General features: G+C 40.8%; 1 protein-coding gene across 8 annotated transcripts in view; it reads left to right on the top strand.

Moving 5' to 3' along the window:
• The window catches only part of LOC107198751 (serine/threonine-protein kinase PAK 3), an 80,335-nt gene that overhangs the window by 37,170 nt on the left and 16,440 nt on the right, over positions 1 to 26,725 (top strand). For 3 of the 8 annotated variants that reach the window (XM_015615947.2, XM_015615945.2, XM_015615946.2), the window contains exons 2-11: positions 4,280 to 4,359; positions 5,966 to 6,162; positions 10,166 to 10,266; positions 13,768 to 13,812; positions 14,839 to 14,992; positions 16,035 to 16,072; positions 17,300 to 17,431; positions 18,035 to 18,197; positions 22,954 to 23,017; positions 26,580 to 26,628. In XM_015615947.2, the coding sequence (XP_015471433.1) occupies positions 5,988 to 6,162; positions 10,166 to 10,266; positions 13,768 to 13,812; positions 14,839 to 14,992; positions 16,035 to 16,072; positions 17,300 to 17,431; positions 18,035 to 18,197; positions 22,954 to 23,017; positions 26,580 to 26,628 (921 nt within the window). In that variant the 5' untranslated portion in view covers positions 4,280 to 4,359; positions 5,966 to 5,987. Of the gene's footprint in view, positions 1 to 4,279; positions 4,382 to 5,965; positions 6,163 to 10,165; positions 10,267 to 13,767; positions 13,813 to 14,838; positions 14,993 to 16,034; positions 16,073 to 17,299; positions 17,432 to 18,034; positions 18,198 to 22,953; positions 23,018 to 26,579; positions 26,629 to 26,725 lie in introns of all 8 variants that reach the window. The other 5 variants (XM_015615950.3, XM_033511515.1, XM_015615948.3 and 2 more) reach the window with 4 other exon arrangements.

The raw sequence follows: 26,725 nt of genomic DNA, 5'->3' as shown, positions 1-26,725 counted from the left end.
AAGTGGGTGTGCTGGGGGTGTTCAGAGGTAAAAGCCAGATATATTTTGCAAAGTGTTTCCTGTGGTTGTATTGGCAGTGTGCAGAGAAAGAGTTGAAGAGTTGTGGAAAGAAATGTAGTTAGGTAGGTTATGTGTTTGAAGAAGGGTGATGGATCCTTGAAGACCGTGAACTGAGAAATGCTGTTGAATGCTAATTAAGCAAGGGGGAAAGTATATTTTCAGGTTATTTTCATCAGTTGTGACAAGCTCCACTGTTACATTCCCATCTCTTAGCAATTAAACTGGGTGATTCTAGGTCCAGACAAAGGACATAACAATTTAGATTTGAATAAATGTTTAGTCAAAACCATTAAATTCACAGCTACACTGCATGAATATACCTTCTGTATTCATTATTGCTGCAAGTGCACTGTCAAGATGGAATTTTAAACCAATATTAGTAAGTCACTATGTAAAACTCTCAATGCTGAAGTTCCTAACAGAAGTTTGTTTATCCCATCTCAAAATGGATGTTTCCATTTCAAATACTTGGGTCCAAGGTAGTTTTACTGGGATACAACCTGAATTCAAAATAACCTCTCCACACAGAGAGCTTCTTATGAAGAGCTAGTTCAGAGGCCAAAAGTTGCTTGTAGCAAGTACAGAGGATAACTTCTGAATAAATTAATATATTGGAGGAAATCATAAGCTGCTTACAGGGTGTTTGCAAAGAGGAACAGAGAGTACATTCATCAAAGAAATTACTCAGTTTGAATAATTTGTTCATCTCAGAGCATGCTTACCTGTCTGTGGGGGGAATGGGGAATTTTAATTGGCAAATGTTTGTATCGTGCTTTGAGACAGTTGCGTGAAAGGGAAGCGTTCTTGTTTCTACGGTTATAATTCTTTCTGTAGTTTGTGTAAGTACAGCCTTTTCTTCAGGGTTGTATAAAGAAGGGATGCACTGGTTGTTTTGCGACATGAGTATGTGGGGGAGGTCCTAAAAAAAATGTCTTTACTCAGAATGGCACCCTGGCTGTGTCTGCCCTGCCTGCAGAGCCAGCCCCACACACCTGCCCATATTCTGCAGGCACTCAAGGGTGGAAGCAGCTGAGCACAGACTGCCCTGGTGGTATTACGGACCCTGAGCACTCAGACAGAGTTGTCTCTGCTTCAGCTGAGGCTGAATATGACAAAAGGCCTCAATATTGTATTTTTTATCAAAAAAGCCTCAGTATTGTATTTTAACTTAACCAAGTTTTACAGGGAAGACTGCATCTTCCACAAAAGTGATGGAATTGTGAATGTATCTGTTCTGTCCAAGTCACTTTCTGCTCTTTAAAGGAGCTGTAAAAAACTGCAGGTAAACATGTAGATGTAGAAGAGCAGATACAGATCTGAACTGGGCTGGGAAGTACTTGTAAATACCTGAACAGTCTCTCAGTACTCAATATCTAGAGAGAATCCTTCTCAGTTGATTTTTGGAAATCGATAACATTTCACTGGGAGTGAAATTTGGCTGATACAACTATATAATAAATATCTGTTTGCGGGAAGAATATTTATAAACAAAGAGTGAGTCTTGGACCTTCAAGTTACATTTGCAAAGCTACTGCCTGAAAATTGGCATAATTGATGTCTTCCAGTCAAGTGATCTTGGAGACAGTGTTGCTGCATCACAAGCTGCAATAGTATCTCCGAGGCTTTGAAAATGAGCACCAGCGTCTCTGCAAACAGGATACTATTTGTGAGTTTTAATTGGAACCAGTCATGTTTGAATGGTGCAGCTTTGAAATAGCAGGGGGTAACCCAAGAAGATCTATCCACAGTGTTCCCCAGACACACAGGGGTGAAGAGCTGACTGAGATCAAGGCCCAGCATGAGATTGTGCTCTGAACTTGAACTTAATTGAACAAATCTTTTGTGTGTATATTATGAAGACATTTGAGTCCTTCAAATATCTTCCTCTCCTTCCTAGTCTTTCAAGGACTAGATGCAGAAATATTACAAGACAGGCTTTTACAAAAGAAATTGAGTCACAGAGAAGCTGAATGCCATATAAAGTCAATGTTTGTCTTCTCACTTAACAAAACTGGTGATTGGAAGAGGTAAGGAGGAAGTAAATAGATGTTGGATCATCTTCTATAACCCTGTAATAGTTACATAGAAGCAACTGACCTGGCTGAGAATTTAATTTTAGCTTTTGCCATTTGGCTGGGAAACTCTAGCTAACACACAGTAAAATACACTGTTGTATTTTGGTACAACAGTCTATCTCTTTAAATGCTTCCTTAAAGCCGATGGGCAGTGACAAGATTTTTCTCTGCAAGTAGGTAGTTGTTGGACAGCTGTCCTCTTTGTTGTACAAGTGTGATTATATTGCAGATTTCTTCTAAAAAGGGTTACCAGCACTGCCAGGGTTTCACTAAAGGAGTCCTTGAGGACTGAGATGAGGAAAATCCTGTTGATTGTGCACTCCATTCTCTTGGTGAGCACCAGCTGGCTTCTTCAGAAGCTGTCCCTTCTGACAGCCTGGGTGGCTTTCATGGCCCTGGTGGGATATGGTCAAGTGCTCTGGTAGCTGTGTTGTTTCAGCCTACTAACCAACCAAAACAAACCAGCACAATCCTACCAAAAATCCCCCCACCCCCAGACGCCTAAGCAATAAAAAAAAAAAAAATAATAAAGAAAAAAAGAGAAATAACACCAGGATTTGATGAACTGGATATATAGATATGCCATAATAATTTCCAATAGACAGAAAGTGGGTTTTGATGGAGTTAGTCAGACCAGCAGGACCAGGGACTTGTTATAAGGACAGGAGAGCCTGTTCCCAGAATAGACTATAACTTGAGCTATCTGCTGTTGACATTTCTCTGCAATGTAAATCTGAGGATTTTCCCAGCTGAATACATCTTATTGCCTCTCCATTCATTACAGCTTTTCTCTATGTTTGTGTTAGATTAAATTAATACAAAACACTTAAATTATAAAGTCTTATGTGATAGCCAATGTTCTTTTGTCATGATGCAGTGGTATATGAAAAATCTCTAAATTAGAATGAATGAAAGAGCAGATAGATTCTTCTGATCAGGAAAACCATAAGTTTTAAATCTCTTGGTATGTATTGCTTTTTGGTTTGCTTTAGTCTTGATTTAGACCAACTTTAGAAAATTAATATCAACCATGAAACCTAGGCTGTCTTCTCCCCCCCCCCCCCTTTTTTTTTTTTTTCCCTGGTTTAGAGTGAGTAAATGAGCTTTGTACAGTTCTTGAAACTCAGCCTGAAACAGCTCTGAACAAAATATAGTGTTCCTTTAAAATCTTGGAAATAATTACATCATCAGCAAATTGGGACAGAAGCCATTCATAGTATCCTTTGTGGGATGAAATCCCATGGGAGGACCTATTTTGGCAGACTGGCATTGTTTACAAATAGATGCAGTGACAGGTACAGTTGTCCCATTCTGAGGAACAACTGAAACTGTGGCCTATAAGAATAACTGCCTTGCTTTTGAAAACAGGCTGAAAATGTGCCTTGGTGCTCCTGTGGTCAGCTTCATTCTGATCATCCTGGGAGTGAAGCTGTATTTAGCACTGGAAAACTATTTGTAGGTGGCTTAAAGAAAAAATAAAAGCTTCGCTTGCATAAGCTCCTGCTCTTGGAGAATTGCTGGAGGAACAGGGAGCTGTATCCAGATGTCTCTGCTGGGCTTCATAAGCTGGGAGGTCTGCACTAAAACCTGAGCATCATGGGCTTTCCCTTCACGTGGATAACAAACGCATATCTCCCTGTTACCTTACAGTAGTTTTCATTACCGGCTTCCCCCCACCCACCCCCTCCCCCCACCACCTTCCTTACTAGAAAACCTTCTGCATTTCAGGATGGAAATCACAAAGATCAGTTATATTAACTGACCTCAATCTGCAAAAGCATTTCGTTTTCTAGGTAGTTAGGCTAGTCTGTACTTGAAAACTAGACTGGCACAAGCTCTGATCTGGGCACAATTACATCTGTTCCGGTGTGATACAAAGCAAGTTACTGCCTCTGTATGTGCTTCTACAAGAGGGTGACTTGTGTTCCTCCATCACCAGAGCACATCTTTACCTGGACAGTGGGGCTGTGTAAGCAGAGCCTGTGGGAACCAGACACATACTGGGGACCATGTTTTTTCCGAAGAATCACTTGTGCTTTCACAGATATTGTGGTCCAAATGACAAACACATCTTTCTCTCTGACAGCTGCCTCCAAAACATTGTTCCATTATTGACAAGTGTGTGATCTTTTCCATGCTTTTAGGCCTGAAGGCAAAGCTCTAGAGAACAACACCTGGTCAATGGCTGCCTGTGGTTCAGTGTTATCTGCAGTTACAGGTGGAGGTGAGCAACCCTATGGTGTAGGGTAAGTCTGGCAGTTGACACAGAGTGAGCCTATGAGTAGACATCCTCTTTGGATGATGAACACCACATTGATCTACCAGCAGAGCAATTGTTTGAAGTCTCCCTAATTTGCTTCAGGGAAAAGATGCCAGAAAAGGTCAGGTCACTAATTGAACCAGTTGAAGGCAACTGGGAAGGTGTTCATTCAAACTGCTCCCCTGGTGGATGTGAGCAACTGGGGTCACTAGCAACTTAGAGTGTGTATTTGTGAATCAGAATCTCCAGGATCACTGCTCCATTCTGTCTGTACTACACAACAACCCAGCTGTTGCTAGAGTTTTCAGCTGTGTGACCTTGGGAGGAGTCTGTGGGATCCCATGGAGATCCAGCTGTTTGGGGACGGATGCAAACTAGACGTGTGATGGAATATTTAATTTGTTGTTCTTTTCAATGGACTGGTGCTTTTAGTCTCAAAACTGGTGTTTTGGGAATTAATTTAGATTAAATTAAAAATTTAAGTAAAGTAATTTTAAAAAGTGATCATTTTATGTGTGGTAATTTAAAATGGCAACAAAGGCCAAAATGTCCAGGTCTTGAAAAACAGTCTAAAGTGAACATCTCTAAATGTTTAAGTTGGTCATTTAGCTTTTACTTGTAAGGTAATGTTAGTTAAGGCAATGTGGATTTCATTATTTCCTATTAACATACCAGCCAAAAATCTGGCAAAATTACAGTTATATCAAAATAAATGTGGTTGTTGAAAATGTTAATCTCTGTTCTAATAAAAAAACCAAAGCAGCCCCACGACCAACCATGCAACCCCAAAAACTCTCTACATAGCAACTTTATCTGAATGAAGAAGGTCAGTGCTTCCGTTACCACTGGAGCTTCAGGAGTTCTGTCTGTGTGACAGTCAACATTTTTGGTTGATACTTCTGGAAAAAACCCTACAGCTTCCATAGCTGAAAAAAAAGTTGCTTCCCTTTAAATTTAAGAGAGTAGCTGATGAGGGCATTAGCTCTGTGAATCAGAATGAGGAGAGGGATCCAGAACACATTCACAGTGATGTGCATGTTCTTCTGTAAAAGGAGCCACATTGATTTTAGGGATGGAAGACAAGTGCCTGTAGAACCATAACCTTTAAAAAGATGCCTACATCACTTCTGATCTGTCTGAAATTATACTCTATTTTTGGGTCTTAAACCAGTTAGTTTTACGAAGTGTTGCATGCTACCTCAATGAGGGCCTTGTTTCTTACATCATAAAAAAATGATTGACTACAATGCCAGCTAGGTTGAGTAAGTCTTAACTTTTACTTCGAAAGTCTGTTTTAGAGGAAAGTTTGGATTGTAAACAACTACAGGGGAAATAGTTAAAACCTGTAACAGGGATAAAGAAAAAGCTTTATTTTAATGGTAATACCTTACTTTTTAGGAATTAGCCACTGAATTTATTTACAGAAACCAGCAGTAACCTTTTTCAGAGCAAACTTCTAACAGAGAGTTTTTCTTATGCCACTAGAAAGCTTTTCCTGCCCTCTTTCCTGCCCAGGTCACCAGCCTTGGCATCCTCCCTTGACAGGCATGTTTTGTGTTGTGATTTGCAGGAGGCTGTGAGGGCTATTGAAGATGTCTGATAGTCTAGATATTGAAGAGAAACCTCCAGCTCCACCACTGAGAATGAACAGCAACAATCGTGATTCTTCAGCACTAAACCACAGCTCAAAACCACTTCCTATGGCCCCTGAGGAGAAGAACAAGAAAGCCAGACTGCGCTCCATCTTTCCAGGAGGAGGGGATAAAAGTAAAGTATCAGCAATATAGCTGCTTCTCGGGACTTTCTGGTGGTCATTGTTTTTCATGTTTGCTTTCTGCCGCTGTTTTCTTTCTGTTTCAGTTCCAGGCCATGGTATCAATGGCCTTCTTTTCCAATTACTCTAGAAACACATTTCAAACGAGGAGTCAGTTACTTTGTTGTCTATGAAAAGATACTAAAATATGCATACATTGTACAACTTGCCTTCTAAAAATAACTTTATAGTTAAGCTGGGAAATCCTTTCCCTTGGATTTTGCTTTGCATTAGCAGTAAATATAGAGATGATGATGTGTCCTTGTGAAAATACATTCGCAGAAGTAAGAGGGCAATATGCCTGACACTTCAGGGGGTTTTTTAATGCACTTACATTCCAAGAACAGGAACAAAGCTCTTCTTGTTTGTTCCTCTTGCAGTGAAAGTGGATGCAGAATGGCTTGGTTTATAACCTGCTAGGTGTGGATGCACCAAGGGAGTCTTTTAAACATGCAGCAAACAGCATTTCAGTTGCATTACAGTTGCATTCTTTGAAATGCATTTGTGGTGTAAAGGAGTGTGTTTTGTGTTAGCATATTTACAGGTTTATGGAAAGGGGTTTTCTTTATTTCTAGTGCCATGGGAATTGATGGGCTGCACCTACAAGGCTGATGTCACTGCAAGGCCACTCTTGATTGTCTTTGAAAGGTTGGGGTCACTGGCGGATGTTCCTGATGATGGAAACAAAGCAAATGTCAATCTATCTTTAAGAAGGAGGATCTGGGGAAGTGTAGGCCAACCAGTCTCACCTTAGTTCTTGGAAAGGTGGTAGAGACAATCCTCCGGGAAACAATTTCCATGCAAATGAAGGATGAAAATGTGGTCAGGAATAGTCGGCATGGATTTGTGGAGGGGAATTCATGCTGTAAAAGGCTACTGACAGCCTTTTACCTTAAAGCATCAGGCTTGGTCATGAGGGGACAGCAATGGTTGTTACTTCTGCTTTAGTAAGGTGTTCAGCAGAGCTTCCCGCGGTATCGTCACAGACAGACTGGTGAAGTACAGTATTGATAAGTGTACAGTGAGGAAGACTGAAAGGCTGGACTCAGAGATTGTGGTCAGTAGCATTAAATTTGTCTGGATTTCAAGAGTGATTCTGTCTTCAATGTCCATCAGTGTCCCTCCAAGGAGAGGTCAGAACTATGGAACTGTGGTCATTCCCTTGGAGCTCCAGTTTATCTGTGCTGCTTGGCTGCCCCATTCATGAGACTTCATGAGATTGTGTGGAGCAGCTGGAGGTAATCTGGCATTCAAAACTCCTCACAGGCAGTAGAAGGCACAGTGGCAGTCCCATTCCTCCCCTCAGCCACGGGCAATTCTGAAGACTTCTCTGATGTGAAGACTATAACGGGGTGGGCCCATTTCTTAGGCAGACCTGGCTAGCTCACTTTGCAGATTGTTCCCCCAAACACCCCCTTCTGGGAACAAAATTAATTTTCAATTGATTCTTTTTAAAGGCCAAAATGAAAGTTTTTCCCAGCCTGCTTAATTCCCAGAAAGACTTGGATCACTTCTTCCCTTAAGTGCTAGCAGGATGCTAATACTCCTTTCCTGAGGTAGCATTTCTTAAGTAGGAGATGCTGTCTAAAATGCATGCAGAAAAGGAGAGACCCAGAAACAACTCCTTCTGGAAATGATCAGTGACATTGAAAATGTCATTAACTACCAGTCAGAGCAATCTTAGGGAACATACAAGTGTCATGATTTTAAATGTGACCGTGAAGAAAAGTCAGGTAAGATTTATAGCTTAATTTTGTTGGGTGAATTAATAAATGGAGGAAGTTTAGCTTGAATGGCCAAGTCCCTTGAGGTAGTTTGGGTCACGGTATCAGCAGGCCTGTGTACTTCATAGACTCTGTGACACATTTTTGAGACTCCTGCTTATAGAACAGAAGGTGACTGATATGTCTGGTCTCATATAGTACAGTGCTTTGCGGCATCACAATGTTAAGTCCGTGGTTCATCACTGGTGCAAGTCAATAGAATGTGAAGAAAAACCATGGCAGAGTATTTCTGCCTGAACCTGCAGGAACTTTGTTGTCTTTCATTTGCTTACCAGAGAGGAGGGATGTAAGGATGGATGATGTGGAGGCCCTCATAGCTAACTCTGTGCAGCAGGAGTGTACTGTGAGAGGCATTTACAAGAAAATCAAATAGGAATGTTCAATACAAACCGCTTGCATTCAGTCAGGTGCTTCAAAGAAGTCATGGCTTTTCATATCATCTTGCCAGCTTGCATGAAATAGATGTGACTTGATTTGCAGAGCCCACACAGAAACATTGAAGTTTTTACACTGGGGAGAGGTGAAGGTGTAGTAAAGAGATTCTGTATTTCATTTGTAGTGTAGGTATCAGCATTTGGACCATAGGTGTTATATCACAAGTCCATGATTTAGGACAGATCTTGGGGAATGAGCTGGAGCACCTGTCCTCCAGCAGGAGAATCCTACAATGGACAAGTGCTGCTTTTCATTGAATGTTTTTATGTAATCCCTTACTTCACTTCTAGACTTGACTGCTGCTTTGAACTGAATTTGACAGTCCTTAAATCTAATTTTCACTGCATTAGCTTGCAAATGATGAGGTAGAAGAAGCCAGTTTTGCTATATACACACAGATGATGTCTTCTAACTGGCAACATCTGTCCTGAAAATTAAACAACATCATCTTAATGATAAAAGAAGGGGAAAGCCTTTGCATTTGTATTTGATATATTGCTGCCATCTTTACTGAATGCTAAATGAATATATTTCATCAGTGAACAATGTGTACAGTATGCAGCACAGACAAAATATGACAATTATTTAATGAGGATAGATGCAGCAATGCAGAGAAAGGATTAGAGGCATTCAAAATAGACTGTAAGTACAAAGAGCAGAGCATCTTCCTCTTAAAGGAGGCTGTAAGGTATAATAAGAAATATACAAATAGAGGCCTCGTGGGGCTATTACCTGAGCAAAGACAAACCTGGACTGGTCAGTCCAGCCTTGGATGAAACCCTAGATGAACCTACGGAGCTGGCAAACATAATATTTAAACACTGCAGGAAAGTGAAGGCAGCTTCCCTCAGCCTTTATTTCACTCATTCTTAATCAGGGTCAGTAAAACAGGGCTGAAGTGTCATTTGTCAGTAGTCAGAAGTGCAGGAGATGGATGACCACAGGGGATGTTATTTTCAAAAGGTTGTAAAGAGGGATGGAGATGAGAAGCAAATGCAGATTCTTCCAAGATGGCCTGCTTAAGTAAGATACCCCACATACTGGGAATACTGGTGATTTAAGAAGAAAAAAAATCTGGACACTAATAAAGCCTGCATTTTATGATCATATGTCTTAGTTAATTGAGAGCTCAAAATGTCTTTTCCAAAGACATTTCTGGGATTCTGTTGCTGGGCAGATTCTGTCTTTTCTGAAACAGAGCTGCTGTTTCAGCCTTTTAGTTGGAAGAGGAGTCATTGCATGAGTTGCTGGTTTTCACAGAACCTGTAGGAGAAAAAGCCTTTCCTCTGATTTGGCTGACTTTGAAATGGATTCAAACCATATTGGAGAACAGACACTAATAAATATGGTGTGTCCTGTGTGATTTACTTCTGCAGGAACCCACAAAGTCAAATAGAAGTTAGTTTCTAGATAAGAAAACTCAATGAAAAAAATAACTGAAAATATGAATCATACTGGTTATAGATAGCCTAAGAAGGCTATTTCATGAACAGCTTGCTTTGGCAGCAGTCACACTGGCTCAAAGAAAAACAAAATAAAATAACAGCTGGTAGACCTTCCCTAGCAGGGGTTGACAGGCTGACGTTGTGTTAACCTGGGTCTGTTTCTTAAGTTGGATGGATGTTAATTGATTTGTTTTCCACTTTTTTGAAACACTATTTTGAGCACACCTGATTATTAAAAGTTTTAAATGAAAAACTGTTCTGAAAATAAGTGCTTGTTAACATTTTGCCTCTAGCCAACAAGAAGAAAGAGAAGGAACGTCCTGAGATCTCTCTTCCTTCAGACTTTGAACACACCATTCATGTGGGATTTGATGCCGTCACTGGAGAATTCACAGTAAGTAACTTCTGTATTTCATGTTTACCAGAACTTCTAGTTTCTTGATGGTAACATGATCTCTTTTTGCCAGAAACATCAGATCACAGCAGCCAGGCTGTGAAGAAAGAGACTTTTATTTGTTTGGCTTAGGATTTAGAGTACTTATGATTCAGGCTGCTTTTTTTTTTTTTTTTTTCCTCTCCAAGGATTGTCAGCAGAGTGTCTGCAGGAAATGAAAACTAGGAAGAATGTAGACGTATGCTTTTCCCAGTCTCTCAAGCTGCTACAAGGGTTGGTTATTCAGTGTCTTTGGGAAAGCATAAAAATTCCCCTCCCATGCATAGCAGACAACCAGCCTTAGTGCAAAGTCCAGCTGCTCTGCAGGTAACCCTTGGAGATGCTCAGAAAGCTGCAACACTGTGGAAGTCCATTCATTTTAATTTAGTATCCTTCAAAATATATTTATACTCTAGGTGATCAGTGTTTCTAGCCTTTATGTACTAATAAAATAGCTGTCAGCTTTTGCATCTTGAATCTCAACAAAGTGTTGGGAAAAATGAATCTGATAGAAGCTCTGAAGTGTGCAGGGATTTCAGAGCTTTTCTTTTCCAATTACTAGTAGGGTGCTGAAACCATTGTTCTTTAAAGCTGAGATGGCAGTGAGCTTACATTTTGTTAAACTGTGGAGGTGAGAAGGAGCATTAGCAACTCTGCTGCAACCAGTAGTGCTACATGAGCTGAGTGGTCAGACTGTGTAATCACCATTGTGGACTGTGCTAGTGCTGACTGACTGACTACACCAAACACGATGGGACAAATCATTTGCCTGGACAAAGGATGGCTAATTTTCAGAATTTGAGCCCTAAAATGGGATTTCTTCATAATTTTGTACTTTGATTGCTACTTTTGTTTCACAAAGAGGTTTCAGAAAGCTGGAAACTTTCTGTGTCCTACACTAGAGTTGCAACAGTAGGAATAACAGTAGAAGAAAAAAAGACACATTTAATTATAGCATGTCTTCAAAGGAGTAGTGAAATAGAATTATCCTTTGTAATTAGGAAATACAGATACATTTAAAATAAATGGGCTAGTTAATTAGGATTTTTAAAATTAGATGTCATAAAATCTTACTTCAAAATTTATTCTGTGCCAAACCCTAGGGCTTGACTAAATGCATATTTAAAAAGCCCAGATGTCATCATTTTTGATCAGAAACTTTGCATAAAGCTTTTAAAATTGCATTTTCCCTACTGTCTATCTTGATTTTTCCTTTTTTCCCCCTCTCTTTCTTTTCCTGTAGCCACTTTATTGTTCCCGATAATCTTCAGTACCATTCTCCTTATCTTCATATCATATTACATTACTTTATGCTTTTGTTTCTCTCCTTTTTGTGTTTACGTCACTTCTTCTTGTCTGTCTTCACCTTCCCACTTTCTGTTCTCTTCCCATTGGATGTTCAGCTGTTCTTATTCTATATCTGTTCTTGCTTTTTTGCCTTCTACCTTTATTTCTGTGTGTTTGAGACTTTTTCCTTCTGATTCCAAGCAAACACAATGGGTCACATATGTGTTCTCTCATAACCTGACTGGTGGTCAGGGTCCTGGTTAGTTCATGTGTTCCTGTGAGCTGGAACAGAAAGGAAGGGGTGTCAGACTTAAAACACTTCAGCACAGGCACTCACTACCTGTATTTCAGGGATCAAGGCTTGGAACATTTTGAATGTTGTTATTATCTACCAGTGTTTCAAAACAGTCTCTAACATCTTTGGTGGGTTTTTTGCTGTCAGATACTGCCAGCACAGAGTAAATCAATTCTCCATGACTAAATAGGTCCAGCTTTATTGCAGTAGTATAGTTTCTTTTTAAATATCTTTCTCCTTTTCCAAGCAATGGATGTGAGATGTCTGTTTTCCAATTACACTTGTTCTTGAAATGTGGAAGTGCAGTGCTGCAGTCTGAGAAGGCTGTAAACAATTCAAAACTAACCAAAGGGTCAGGTGACTTCCCATGCACAGCTTGCCAGCTCAGGACTTAATGGTGTAGTCCTCAGTGGAGTCCATCATCAGTCAAAGGAAGGGAATTTTTGCACCATTAAGAACTAGATATTGGTCCCAGCTAATCCCAGATGTAGGCATTATATTACACATTACATTAGGCATGTTTGGTTTGTCCCAACCTGGATAGAACCTGTGTATCAGCTGGGTAGTCATGTGGTAAGTACCTCCTGCAAAGGAACTGCCACTAGCCCGTACCATGTTCTGGTATTCCCACTGTCTAGTGATCATGCTGTCTGCCTCTTTCAAAAGTTTGGAAGTGCCATGGGAGTGTCTAATCAATGTGCAAACACACAGGGGGTTTTTTGTTTTGAATTATTGCAGCTGTCATGCCAGTAGTGCCTGCTCTCCTGGTTATATGCAATGCATTGGGTCATTTTCTGACATCAAACCATTGCCCGCAGCTGCATCCCCTGATTGCTGTTAGATGCATCCTAATGCACGATTGCATGGGCTCCTGAGTTCTGGCTTTCAGGCTTGAGCACCAACTTGTGTTGTCCATCATGAAGAAATATTACATCTCCATTTCACTGTGCTTGGAGCAACCACATTTGCTAAGAAACAGGGCTTCTAAAGTAGAGAATAAAATTGGTTTGAAACTGTTGGATGGGAGCATTTTGCTAGAGCTTTATGATCCTTTATTTGAAAAATGAGTTGCATTTTCTGAATGAAGGACAGCGTGGTTAGCAGGCCTTTGGGGGGTGTTTTTTGTAAGGCATGCATGTTTGAAACCATTTCCTCATCCCCAGCCTAGAAGAAAATGTGGTTACCCGCCAAACTTTTAAAGCTTCTAAATTAGGCCATTAGTAGGTGGGAAAAGTTGTGGCTGTAGATCCAAAGAAGTTGCACATTCCTAATCTAATCAAGCATTTCTTTACAATTGTCCTCATTTTCAGTCTGACACACACAGATTGTGTTGTGGCAATGTAGTCTCCCAGATTTCACAATTTGACTTTTATCATCTTCTTTATCCACTGGTCAAATGGTGATGTCAGGGCTGGAGAACACCCAAGCCTGGAAAAAACTTTTATAGAGCCATTCAAAAATGGTAATCTGGCTTCAAAACTAGTCAAACAGCAAAAGCCCAGATATTTCTCTTTTTTTTTCTTTTTTCTTTTTTTTTCTTTTTAAATTTAAATTGAAAAGGAAAAACACATGTAATTTTTCTAGTCAATTGGCATTAATTCTCAGGAATGCATATTTATGAGGAGAGAAAAACTGTTTAAAAGTGAGAGAAGGGGGAATGATGCTTCCAAACTTTGGAACAGTTGTGATTTTTCTGTTTTCCTAAACCTGCCTTCCTGTAGCCTGTCTACCACCTGATCTATTTGGTATCCACCTCGTAACTCTCATTTTAGATGGGTCTTGCCCATTCTGTCCCGTTGGTTTCCTTCTCCTACCACCTTCTAAGTTTTCCCACATTCTGTTTTAACTTTCTTTTCTTTCTTTATTTACATCCATTACAGCCAGATCTCTATGGCTCACAGATGTGCCCAGGGAAGCTCCCAGAGGTGCGTCACAGGCCCCAAAGGCTTCTTTGAGATGTCATAGCACTGCAGCAGCAGGTTGATATCTGTGCAGTAGATTTGTTGCTTGGCTTTTCCCACTTTTTTTCATCAATCCTAAACTTTGGAGGCTCATGTCACACATTGTTTTGTGGACAATTTCTGAGAAGAAGCTATATGAAAGTAGATTAGCACATTTTTTCTTCAGTGAGCCCTACAATTTGCTGGGCAATGTCAGCTGTGCAGTAAGAGGGGGTAAATGACAGGCTGTTAAATCTAGGGAATTATCCTGGATAACTGAAGCAAGTTCTTATCAATAGAATTTCATTGTGGAGCTGGGGCTTTTAGTTATTGGATTGATTTTCAAATTCTGCTTCACCCATAACATGTCCAAGCATTCATCCAAGGCTTTGGCACTCTCAGCCTGTTTTCTGAGTTCTTGGTTTCTGTATGTTTGCAGTAAGGAATCTAGAGACATCCTTTGCAGCTGCGGTATAGCTCAGTATCATGATTTTGAGAGCTGAAAGACAGATTCTTTACCCTGCAGTGTTCCCTGGTATGCTGAAAATTAATTGTATCAGAGTGGGGTTTACCTTTGAATCAGACAGCAGTGATTATTTCAGCAAAATGTGTTTGGATTCCTAAGCATGAAAAGTCCACTGTAAAGTTCTTAAAAAACACTGTGTTGTCCACCAATAGAGAATGGTCTTGTTATGTCTGCCCTGAATCACCAGGCAAACAAGCTTAAGCCTTAAACCATTATTCCATGGAAGAGCAGAGTTGATTTCTAGAGAAGTTTCATGTCCTTTTTTTCTTCTCATAGTCATTACTTTATTTTCTTTCTAAAGTTGGGTCCTGATTTTAGCTAGATTTTTGATAGAGAAGAAATGATTGCATCTAATTTTAATTCTAAGGTGTCAATCAAAATTTCTGCAAGTAATCTTACAGCAAACATGGAATCATGGTAAAGATCTGTGAGGCTACATATCTTAAATACTCTAAACCCACTTTGTTTCCACTCAACATCTACAGGGCATTCCAGAGCAATGGGCCAGGCTACTACAGACCTCCAACATAACAAAACTGGAGCAGAAGAAGAACCCACAGGCTGTTCTAGATGTTCTCAAATTTTACGATTCAAAAGAAACAGTTAACAACCAAAAATACATGAGTTTTACATCAGGAGGTAAGTTGACGTCTCCCAACAGAGGAGGTCAGGCTCCAAAACAAGTCAGAGCAAAGTTCAATATTCAAGTAGTCAGGAAGCAACCTTAACCAATTCCACATTGTGGAAGACTCCTGAAATTAATTCCATTCCTCTTTTTTCCCCCCCAAATATCATTAAAATGGTGACATAGCTTCATTGCAGGTTTTTAGAACTAACCAAGATTTTGAAACCAAAATGCCATTAAGATACCATTAGTTTGGTAGAGTGCCTGTTGACAGCTTCAGCTAAAAAAGGGGATGTCTGTAGCCAGTAGGGTGTGGACAGCATTTGGAATTTACCTGCTGGAGTTCTATTTCCTCCACAGGATCATCTGTGGCAGTAGAGTTTGTCATTTCCAGGAGTTTGAAGGTTCAACCAAGACAACTTCCAAAATGCAGAAGTTTCTCAGTCTTTCTAAAAACTGTGCACTTATCTCCAGGATTGAGAGAAATCATTTTTTTCCCCAAATTCCATAATTAAAGGATTTGACTAATTTGATGCTTACTGTGTGCTAAAATAGCAGTTCCCTTTGTGATGAAATGTAAACTTCAAAACAGCTCATGTGTGCTCCTGAGCCCAGGAGCTGTTCTTATGCTTCGTCAGAATAGAGTTGCTTGGCTAAATGGGGGTTTTGAGGAAGCTTTTCTGTGGAAATGTCATCAAGCTAATGAGAATGAATGCATGCAATTTATTGAAAAGAAAAATAAAACACAGGAAAAAAAGGAGAAAAAGTTGCTTTAGATCTTGAGTGGAACAGAAGCATTGACAGTTAAAGAACAATTTGCATTTTCTTGATCGAATTTCTATTTACTTTATCTACTTACTCCATTTACTGGCAAACAGGACAAAAAATAGACACAGTCTGGAATTTTGTCCTGTTCTCTTCCTTGCTGTTGCTCCTGAAGGGATGGTGTGAAAGAAAAACAATCTCTATTTGGTTTGACTTGTTCTATGGGCTTTTCCAAAACAGGCAGGATTTCTTTCTAATGGCATCTGGTTCATTCTCCTTTGCTCATTGCAGATAAAAGTGCCCATGGATACATAGAAGCTCATCCATCGGTGAGTGGTAAAGTAACCTTTGATGTTCCTAGTGTTTAAGAATTGTGGAGCAAGCCATGAGCTTTCCCTGGCTGATTTATGATTTTCCATTTGAGATATTTTTTAAAATGTGAAAGTCTGGTTTAGCAGACAGAAGATTGCTGGCTGTTTATAACCATGGTGTATATCATTCACAACAATACGCAGCACTGCCTAATAAGCCCATTTTAGTGTAGTTTTAAAAATTTAGAATCCCATTTCTATCAAGTTTCATGATTTCTCCTTAGTACAGCTGGATATATAATTGAATATAAATAAGGTTATAATTGATATTTAATTTGCTATTACCATTGAAGGAAAGTTTTAAATAACCATCCACTCTAATTAATGCTGGATTGCAACAGCAATCCCAGAGATATAGGAGTGACATACACATTAATACTGACCAAATCTATTAGAATTATTGTTAGTGAATTAAATAGCAAGTGACTGAATGGGGATTTGGCTTTTCTTTTAAACTGTTAAGCAGCTTCACATGAGGTTGTGATTACACAGCCAACTGTGTATAATAAAATGAAAATCATCTTTGAATATTCACACCGTAGATTTTCACTCAGTGCCACTTCCTTTATCTTTAATAAAACACACTTCTCAGAGGAGGTGTGGTGCTCACCAGAGCAGAGTAAGCCTTTCCAGTAGCTCTTCCAGTGGGTATGGACACCTTGGCATATGCTGTAGTATTTTTGTCTAGCAGACAGGGGCAGTAGTGAGACAGTCAGCATGACAGCTTTCCAAAATTACTGACTCAGGTCTCCCTGTTTGCTGTGGACTTCACTTACTGGTATTTCTACTGGACCAAAGGGGTGGCATTTTAAAGAGAGTGACAGTCGTGTGAGTATGTTGAATGGTGCCTTTGATTTGCTTCAGTTCTCTAAGCAGCCTGTTGTAGCCAGCTTTGAAGTTGGTAAACACTTCACAAGGCTTTTTTTTTTGTGTGTGTGTTTCACCAGCACTTTTGGGATGACATGATATAACCCCCTGCCTCCAAGCAGCAGCTGAGACTAGTGGAGTTCAATGCACCTAAACCTTTAAGTGTTGTTCTGAGTTTAACTTAGAACTTAGGCCCATAGGAGCATGTGCATGTCTAGATTGGTCTCTAACATCTAGGAAGACTAAGGCTGTAGGTAGCTATCAAAGCTTCAAAGTTGCAGGATAGAGACTGTCACTCACAGTGCTGTCTGTCCACAGAGCACAAAAACAGCATCAGAACCTCCTCTGGCTCCCTCTGTGTCTGAAGAAGAGGATGAAGATGATGAAGAGGAGGAAGATGACAATGAACCTCCACCTGTTATCGCCCCACGGCCTGAACACACAAAATCAGTAAGTGCCAGATTTGATTAGGTCTGTGTTTGGTGCAGTGCAGAGCTGCAAGTTTCTGATCAGACAGCACTTGCTGGTTGGGGCTGAAGGTGCTTGGCAGGAAGTCCTGTCATGACACAGAGCTTCACTTCAGCCACTGACACTGGGAAAATCGGGTTTGAACTTTCACATTCATCATCAGTATCCTGGGATTTTGATGGGGGTCATGACTTTCTTCTTGTATCAGGGAAGGGCATGTCCTTTAATGTTACTAGTGTGAAAATGAGACACGTTTTCCAGCTGTGCAGGCTCCCTGTCAGCAGGGATAGCAGTCCAAAAATGCAGTTCGTATCCTGGCAAGATACATAGGACACACTGTCCTCTGGAGATACCTGCCCCTCTCCATGAACTGTATCAGAAAATCTATTAAAATTGAACACAAAACTGGCCATGAACTTGTAACCTTTCATTTTAGCTTGTTCAGTTTGAGAAGTGGACAGCAAAATCAGTTTTAAAGTCCTGGATGTGGCTGACACAATCTTCGTAAGGGTTTGTACTTGAAATATGATCTCAGAGGAATCTCTGACAACCACCTTTCTGACACAAAAAAATTTCTTGTCACAGATCTACACACGCTCTGTTATTGAACCTGCCGCTGCACCAGCACCAGCTAAAGAAGCCACCACTCCCCAGCCTGAAAACTCAAACACAAACACTCTGTACAGAAACACAGACCGGCAGCGAAAAAAATCCAAGATGACAGATGAGGAGATCCTAGAGAAACTGAGTATGTATTGCGTATTTTGAGTCTGCTAGAGCAGTGTATTTCCTGCATGCATCAGCATTAGCTGTACCAAATGGTTCTCTCAGTTTAGTGTCACAGAGTCATTTACAGCTCCTGGCAGAAACTGTTGTGCTTTGAGGCAGTGAGAGAGCACTTGGGGTGTTCCTGCTGCCTCTGAGGGCAGCTGGGACTGGGTTGGATTTGCCTGAGCTTCTTTCTGTGCTAAAGGCAAAAGCAGAGACTGTTTCTTGTTGAGGAAAAGGCTGTGACCTAGTGAATGACATAGGGAACTCCTGTGTACTAATGGTCAAATGGAACAGAATGTTTGGGTTTCCAAATTCTCTTTAGACTCCTAACTTCTCATGAGTCATCGGAGTCAAAATACTTTGCAAAAATCTGTTGGGTTTTTGGGTTTTTGTTTGTGGGAGGTTTTTTATTGGTGTGGGGTTTTTTACCAGTCAACAACTGCAGCACGAAGCTGGTTACTTCAGCCTCAATGAACTCTCCTTGAGACAGTTACACATCTTCCAGGTATTCTCCTTCTGTCCTTTTCATAACTGTTATTGCTCCTCCTACTTCTACAGTTTGTTTTATAATAATTGTACAATTTTGTTGGTGACCTCTCCTTTGAAAGGAACATCCGCTGTATCAGATGACATGGCACTTTTTCATGGCTTGTCGTTCCGATTGGGAACGGCTGGAAAGAACGACACAGACTCTCAGGGAGTCAGAACAAGAGGATCCTTTAGTTTATTGCTAGCAGGCCTGCTTTATAGACAGATACGTGGAAAATACAGAAAGGAAACTCTTATTGGTTAGTAAACTGCTACATTACCATCATTGGTCAGTGGGGTACACCACCCCCCTGACTTCCTCCTGCAAGGAAAACAAGGAACACATAACAACACCTGCAAGGTTGTTTTGTGTCCCTGAGGATTGTTTTAATTCTTTCCTATGTCTTTCCCAGACTGTTTTCTCAGGACCAGCCTGAGAAGCTGTACGGCCTGTAATACGTACAGGCACTGTCAGAATTTAGCATCCATAATGGCTAATTCTCAGCCAGTTAATATAGTTAGAACTCCAACCACTGGCTCAGCCGCTGTGCAGATCATACTCTATTGAAGCACCTCAAGCACTTCATGATTCTGCAGTGCAACAAATTTAATTTGCTTCTTGCATGTGACAGCCGCCAGTGCAGTGTTCTCAGATTAAATGGTTTCATTCAGAACAAAACGCAGGATACTCTGTATCTACCATTAACTGTTAGTAAAAAAAGCAGATTGATCTACACCTCCTTCTGTCAGATCACAAAGCCAGTAATGTCTTTAATGGTGGCAACTGCTTGTAATAGGGTGCTGTTTGGCTGTGGCTTTTTCTCAGTGGTTGCCATTGCTCAACATTCTTGTCATACCTGCCATGGCACTGATGGCTGCTGTGACTGCACAGCCTTCCTTAGCTGTGAGATTTCAGCTGCTTGCCTAGAGTTTCCTGCATCCTTACCAGGCTGACATGAACCTCATTGACATTAGGGAGTATCCAAGAGATAAATCCAACAGCTTTAACTGAGGGCACAATGAAATAAATTCCAGAGCAGGTGGTTACCTGCAAACATGTCAGCTTATTTAGAGAGAAATTCTGCTTCTTAAGCTGATGCTAAATGTTTGAGGCAGGCTTCTCCCATGAGATCTACAGGTATCCTGCATCCATGAGCTCAAGTTGTCTAGATCATGTCAAGATCAAGACAAGATCATGTCTATCATTTATTCAAGCTGCTGTATATGCTAAGTTGGGACTGAGCCCTGGAATTTTTGGGGATTGTGTCTTCGAAATGTTACATGCTTTCCTGCTTTTTCTTTCTTAACAATTTGCTACCAAGTGAGCAAGGTCTGAATGTCTGCCTTGGGCAAACTGTGATGTGGGCAATGAAAAAACTTCTGTGCTTTCATAAAGCTATCTGAAAACAGGCATGATGCTTTTTTATTAGAATCTTAAACTAATTATATTTAAGCAGTGTGGTGCTTGTTCTATTTTAACTCTCATGACTGCTCCACCTTGCTTACTTCCCCCACAACTGTTTCTATGCTACTTTTAAGATGTTCCCTGCCCTCTTTTATCCAAAATTGCCTTCATAATTTTTTTTTTGCTTGAAATAACTTGAGTTCTTTTAGAGCTTTAGAGTTTTATTAGTGAGTAAAGCCTGTAATATTGAGATAAGATCAAATAAAATTTTGTCTGTAATGAAATCATGACTATGTTCCACTGATAACTATAAAACAGAACTGGCCCAATTCAGCTTTCTTATCCACTTAATTTAGGACTTGATTAAGTAAACTGCTTAAAGACATCAGAATAGCTGATAGGTTTATCTTTTGTCCAGAGCAGGCAGTGCTTTTCTGAGTGGGAGCTGTGTACCTGTCACTTTGTTGATTTTAATGCTGTAATGTTTGATGTCCATTGGCTTAAGCAAGGGACCCAGCCACAAGCAACTGCCTTGGGAAAGCAGCTGCTCAAGTCTTGAGGAAAAAATCCAGAAATCTGAACTTCAAAATTAGTGGCAAATTTGGAAAATAATTTTTAAAAATCTTTCTCCTTTTCCGTATTCTTTTCTGAAGTGAATGAACTTCTAGTATCTGTTGTAATAGATACACGATTCCATTAACTTGCTGAAAATAGTGCCTAGCCAGGCACTGGCAGCACAGTGTTGTTTCTGTTGTCCAGCCCAGCACAGAATTAGAGCAGTGATTGATTTACTGCTGCAGAGCTCATGGGGTTTTGAGCCACAGGGTGTGAGACAGTCCCATATGGGACAGTCTGGCCCCATCACCAGTTGTGGAGTTCATGCCACTTAAAGTTAAAGTTAAACCTTGCCCTGCTTGACACCTTCTTGCCCATTTGGAGATGCCAGGAATCTGATGGGAAGGAAAGAAAGCAGTAATTAGGATGTTTTGTTTGTGTCTAATGAAAGAGCCAAAATCCGATAGACTCAAAGCCAAAGGCTTAATTAAAGAAACAGTACTGTTTTTTCTGGTCTGGTAGTTTCCTTGATAGAATGCAGACAATGAAGCCTAAGATGGTGGCTCAATGCAAATGTTTTCTAAGGACTTACGTTGGAACATACATCACAGAAATAGTTTAAGAAGATGAGTTCAGAAGGAAAGACTTCAGTGATCTGCAGCATATTTTCTTTGACTGATCTGGCTGTATCCCTGTATTACAAATACAAACACATATTTATTTACCTGTGCATCCAAAACAAAACTAGATGATGCACCATTCCCTCTTAGTAGTCACAAACACCTTTTTGCCCTGTCCAGGCCATTTTTATGGAGCAGAGAGGTCTTTAGCATCCAGATGACCATTTGACTGGATGCCTATCCAGGAATCCTGTGCCTGCCAGCACAGCAAGAAGACAGGGCATCAGCACCATCTGGTACACTCTCTGCTAAAGCAGTTTTGCAGTCCTTGGCAAGAGTGTTAATGGGAGCTGCAGGAGAAGAGGTCTTTTTTTCCCTGCATGCTCCCTCCCCTCACCCACTGCTCCAGGAACACCAGCCAGGGCTGATGGCAGGGTGAGCCTGCCTACTGCCTGGGATGCTCACAACAGTCTCAAGTGGCCTGAAGTGGTCCTGCCCTGCTGTTCCAACCTGCAGGAGTCAGATGGACTGGAGTGTTAGGAACCAAAGCTGAGGATGTAGCACCTTCAGAACCTGGTTAACTTTTCATAGTTTCATCTCACTGAAATGCATGGCGTAAAACAAAGCTCATTCTGCTTCTCTAGAGCAGGTCTTCACTACAAAATAACTCTTCAGTAGAGAAAAGCATGACTAGAGGACTCTGGGGCTCCCTTCTAACTGACTAGAAGGAGGGATAGGAGATGAGAAGGTATAAACCTCCGGCTCACACTGTGGAGCTTGACCATCCCACTGCTGTAGCATGGAGTTTCCAGGAGGCAGCAGCCTCTAGTCTGACTTCAGCATTGTATCAGCTGTGCTCAGGACCAGCATCCCTTTGGGCAGCTGTCTGTGTCACACCAGCGCCCCAGGAGCATTGCTGTCCTTGTTACCCATCCTGCTGGTTTGAGGAAAACAGCATGTGTGGTCTTGAGAGGGCAAGTCCAGTGTGAGTGACAGGTCCATGTCACATTGAAAACCAGTAAAGTGGTTCTTGAAATGGTTCAGGGCAGGGGTGTCTTCAGAACTTAGCCTAGAAACCAGTGATGGGGGCCCTGGTTCTGATGAAATCCCATCATTCTTAATTGTAACATGAAATGTTGTTCACTGCAAACATAAAGGCATTCTTTTGGCTAACTGCTGAAAGGTTGAGATGATCTCCTTCTCTCCTGGAAACAGTTGTGATACTCTTCTAAAAATGGCACCTGTTCGTAAAAAAGTGAATACAAGGTACATTTAATCTTCATAAGTATTAAACCTTTGTTGAATCACAGAGTGTTTATTTCCAAGAAAATACACTGTTGTTCCAGCTCTTCGTAATGTTTGTAGAGAAATGCTTGCATTGGTGCCTCTTATTTTCTCATCTGTCTGTTCTGAATGTTTATCCTTGTGTTTAGTTTCCTGTCTAGGTAACCCTAAAGGACTGTAGAAAATCAGTTTGCAGAGGCCATCTGTGATGCCTCTGTTGTTGTTGTTACACAACTGACCACAAATGGCTCAAAGCCCCAGACAGCAGGGCTGCATTTCAGATCTGCTGGAAGGTGGAATCTTTATTTTGAAGTGAGAATCTTGCATTTTGTTTCTTTCAGGGAGCATTGTGAGTGTTGGAGATCCTAAGAAGAAATACACTCGATTTGAAAAAATTGGCCAAGGGTAAGTCATATCCCAGTTACTTGTGCAAAACCATGGGCCAGGTATTTTGCTGGTGTAATATCAAGCATGAAGATAGGCAAGCTCCAAATGTATTCAGATATGATCAGGTTTAGATCCTCCTGTCTCTCAGTACTGGTCAGAATTTATAACAGTGGTCAAAAGTAATCATCAAAGACAACTTGATGCTGACAGTATCTTATATGCAGCAAGGAGCAGGGCCTGAAAGATCTCCTGTCCCTCAGGTGTGTGGCTCTTGTTTGCTTATTTTCTTAGAAGAAATCATTTTTGTATGTCTGAAAATAATACGACCATGTTCAAGAAAGGAGAAAAAACATTATTACCTAAAAGAGTAACTTACCACCTGATAGCTGACAGCTCTCAATAACATTTAGTTCAAATATTTGCTTTAAACAATATTCAGTGGTCAGGCTTATAACCACATAGTTTAGAAACTGAAACCAGTGATTAAATAATAAGCTCTTTTTTCTAGCAGGGGTTGTAAAACCCAAAAATTCAGTAATAGACACACTGCTAATGCACTTCAGAGGAAAATACATCATCTACCTCATGGCTGCAGGTTTTAGGCATTTATTGAAAATAATCACCCAAGCCATTCCCTTTTGAAACTCAGCTTTGCTTAATGTAAATTGGATCAATTTGTAATATTTCCTATGTGAGGAGGCAAGAACAAAAGAACTTACCTCAAAATTAGCTATCTGACTCACATTTTAAGTATGTACCGCCTGCACCATTAGTGTTTCCTTGGCAGTGTTGTTGTTCCAGGAGGACTGGCACCATCTGTGTAACACCAGGGCACTGCTATCAATGTAGGACAGAAGCTGTTAACTGGCATCAGGAGATACTCTTCTGCCTTAACTGTGACGTCTGAGCTCAGAGTAGCTTGTTGTTAACCTAGAATAGTTAATGTCCTGCAGAAAGGCTGAAACACTCATGCTCTTTCTCTGGCAGGTTTTTTCTTAGATCTCTCTGGTTTGGTAGGTAGGGCCCTTGTGGGAAGATGTTTATGCTCCATTCATTGTATAAAAACCCTTTCTCAAATTCCAACTTGCTTTCTATCTGGAGGTTTTGTTCTTACTGTGATTTGTAAAATGTCAGTGGATACTTCAAGCTGTGCCTGTCTCTTAGAAGAGAAGTGTCAGATGAACAAGTGAGAGCAGAAAAAACATGTGTGTGAAGCAGATTATTGCTGTCACTGTGAGAATGTGACCATCACCCTCACAGTGTTTTATTTTGATAGTTCAAGGAGTGAGCTTATACAATGGTGCCTTGACATCTGGTGCAAAAACAAGTAGCTGGTATGTGGCCTCAAAGGTATCTAAATGGATTTCCTCCAGCTTATAGTACAGCCTGAAGATTGCATAGCCTCCTTGGAGAGGAGTGAGTGTGCTGCTATAACTAACTCGTGCCTCTAATACTGCAGGCAAATTTACTGTGATAGGAAAAGATCCTAAAGAGAAAGATCACCAGAAAGGTAATCAAACAGGATGATCAGGAGGACCCAAAGTGCTGTATGACTGGGGTTTGGGTGTCTGCAGCAATGCTGGGCTGTGGCACTGCCTTGGCAGGTGCTGATATGCTCAGTTAATGCAGGTGCCAGTTCCTGAGCTGCCATCTCTGCAATGAGTTGGGTACAGCTATGCCAAAGGCAGGTGTTGTAGTGTTGGAAGTGAGCAGGTTTTCAGTAGCTGCTAATGAGAGCACTGCAAGGCAGGGAGAGGTATGGCTGCTCAGAAAACTGCAGACACGGTTCAACTGCTTTTGTAAGGAAAAGCAATTTGTACAGCACATTGCACTTCATGGCTTCATACAGCTGGGAAGTTAATAAATGCTGTGATGGTTTTACTGCCACTTTGCAGTGATGAGTAGTCAGCACAGTAGTCTGTGCTGCAGAACAGGCCAGTGGTGAGTCCCTGTTTTGCCACCTGTCTCCAGCTGGGGACTGAAAATGTAGATGACACCAGAGGAAACTTAGTTCTAACTAGCACTTGATAAAGACCTTGTGTTCACTCAAGCAGTGTTAGCTCTTTTAGCAAGACAAATTAGTATGGAGCCATGAGGTTAGTACACACTGCATCACAGTGATGCAGATTTAATGGAGAGTCCTGGTACTTGACTAATTGCAGTAAAGGCAAGGTGCTGCAGAACTGATTAAAAGTTACTGATCAGAAATTAGTTACTTAGAAGTAAAAGTTTGTAATGCAAAATCACAAAGTCTCTGCAATTAATTCACAGCTTTACTTTAATTACCTTCATCTAAACTCTTCACAGGTGGCCTGGAGCATTCCAAAAGCATTTTAGTTTCAGCAGCTGTTTTGAAATAAAGCCTGATATGAGTTTGCTCAGGAGAATCATCACAGTGTTGGCAATTCTGAATGAATGTTGTTGATTTCTTATGAAAACAGATTGGATTAATCTTGTCAGTTAGTCATAGGAAAATGTATTTGCCTTTATATTAAAAGAATGCATAGCATGCCCAATGAGAATATTGCTCTCAATGCAGACATAAGGTCTCTGTTGAATTAAACTGCTTCTGAAATATTTCAGCCTGCAGATAAACAAACAAGCCAGGGGATCATGTGAAAAGGAGACAACTGATTTTGGCACTTCAAGTCACTGATAGACTTGCTGGATGCACATTCCTGCTTGTGAGAATTACCCCCCTGACTCTCAAAGGCTTCACTGCCCCTGCTGACATGGGCTTCTTAAATGATGGCAGTGTAAAGCTGTGGTTAAGCTCAGAAGAAAGAGTTTTCAAGCCCCTAGTTGCTTTGAAACCAAAGGAATTGCCTCTGCCTGGGGCCTTTTCAGCCCTTCACATCATTATGGAGAAGAACATCTTTGAAGGAAAGGCAGTTGGCAAACCAAACACCACCCTGTCTAGTCTGCAGATGGGTACAGCATTTATTTCTGGTGGCTCTACAACCCTACCTATGTTTGCCACAAAAGCAACACATGGATACCATGAAGAGTCTAGGTGCACTCAACAGAAGCAGCTGCCTATGGTTCTTGACACACAGAGAAGCTCTCTAAGTATCCTCTGTTCTGAGTCCTTCCCTATTTGTGTGTGAAATAATAGAGGCCTTTAACCTGCTGTAGTTGTGACCTTGCAAGATGGCTGGAAAATCGTTTACTTGCATGCTGGAGAAAGTTGTATTTAGATCTTTTCCTCAAATGGTTGTCATATGTTCAAGATTCTCAGAGTGACTGTGTGACATTGCCTGAGATTGGCAGATGAATTCAATTTAAAGGTGTGAGAAGGCCCGACTGGATAGTGTGTTACACTTCATGGAAAAAAACACAGTCATAGACACACAGAGAAAAAGGGGGGAAGAAACTAAATCCAACACAGCAAAATGGAAAATAATTAAACATACTATTTTCTCTTGGACACCCTGCATGGCAGAGGACTGGTGGGCTGTCATGCTGTTGGCTGAGGAGTGGGTAAACCCATATAAACACTCCAGGCAGCAGAGCTCTCTTTCCTGGGCTGGCTTTCACAGGGACTAAAGTGTTTCTGTTTCTCCTGCTGTCTTGTTTCTAGGGCTTCAGGAACTGTTTATACAGCAATTGACATTGCCACAGGACAAGAGGTAAGTGTCAAAATTCCCAGCAGATTCTGCATTAGGGTACACTGCGTACCACCAAAACTGTAGCAGTACTAGTAGCTTTCACCTCTGGTGTGAACTG

Source organism: Parus major, unplaced genomic scaffold (assembly GCF_001522545.3).
Source record: "Parus major isolate Abel unplaced genomic scaffold, Parus_major1.1 Scaffold303, whole genome shotgun sequence".
In the NCBI taxonomy this organism is placed as follows: Eukaryota; Metazoa; Chordata; class Aves; order Passeriformes; family Paridae; genus Parus; species Parus major.
Note: the sequence above shows the minus strand (reverse complement) of the source record. Positions and strands in the feature narration are given on the sequence as shown.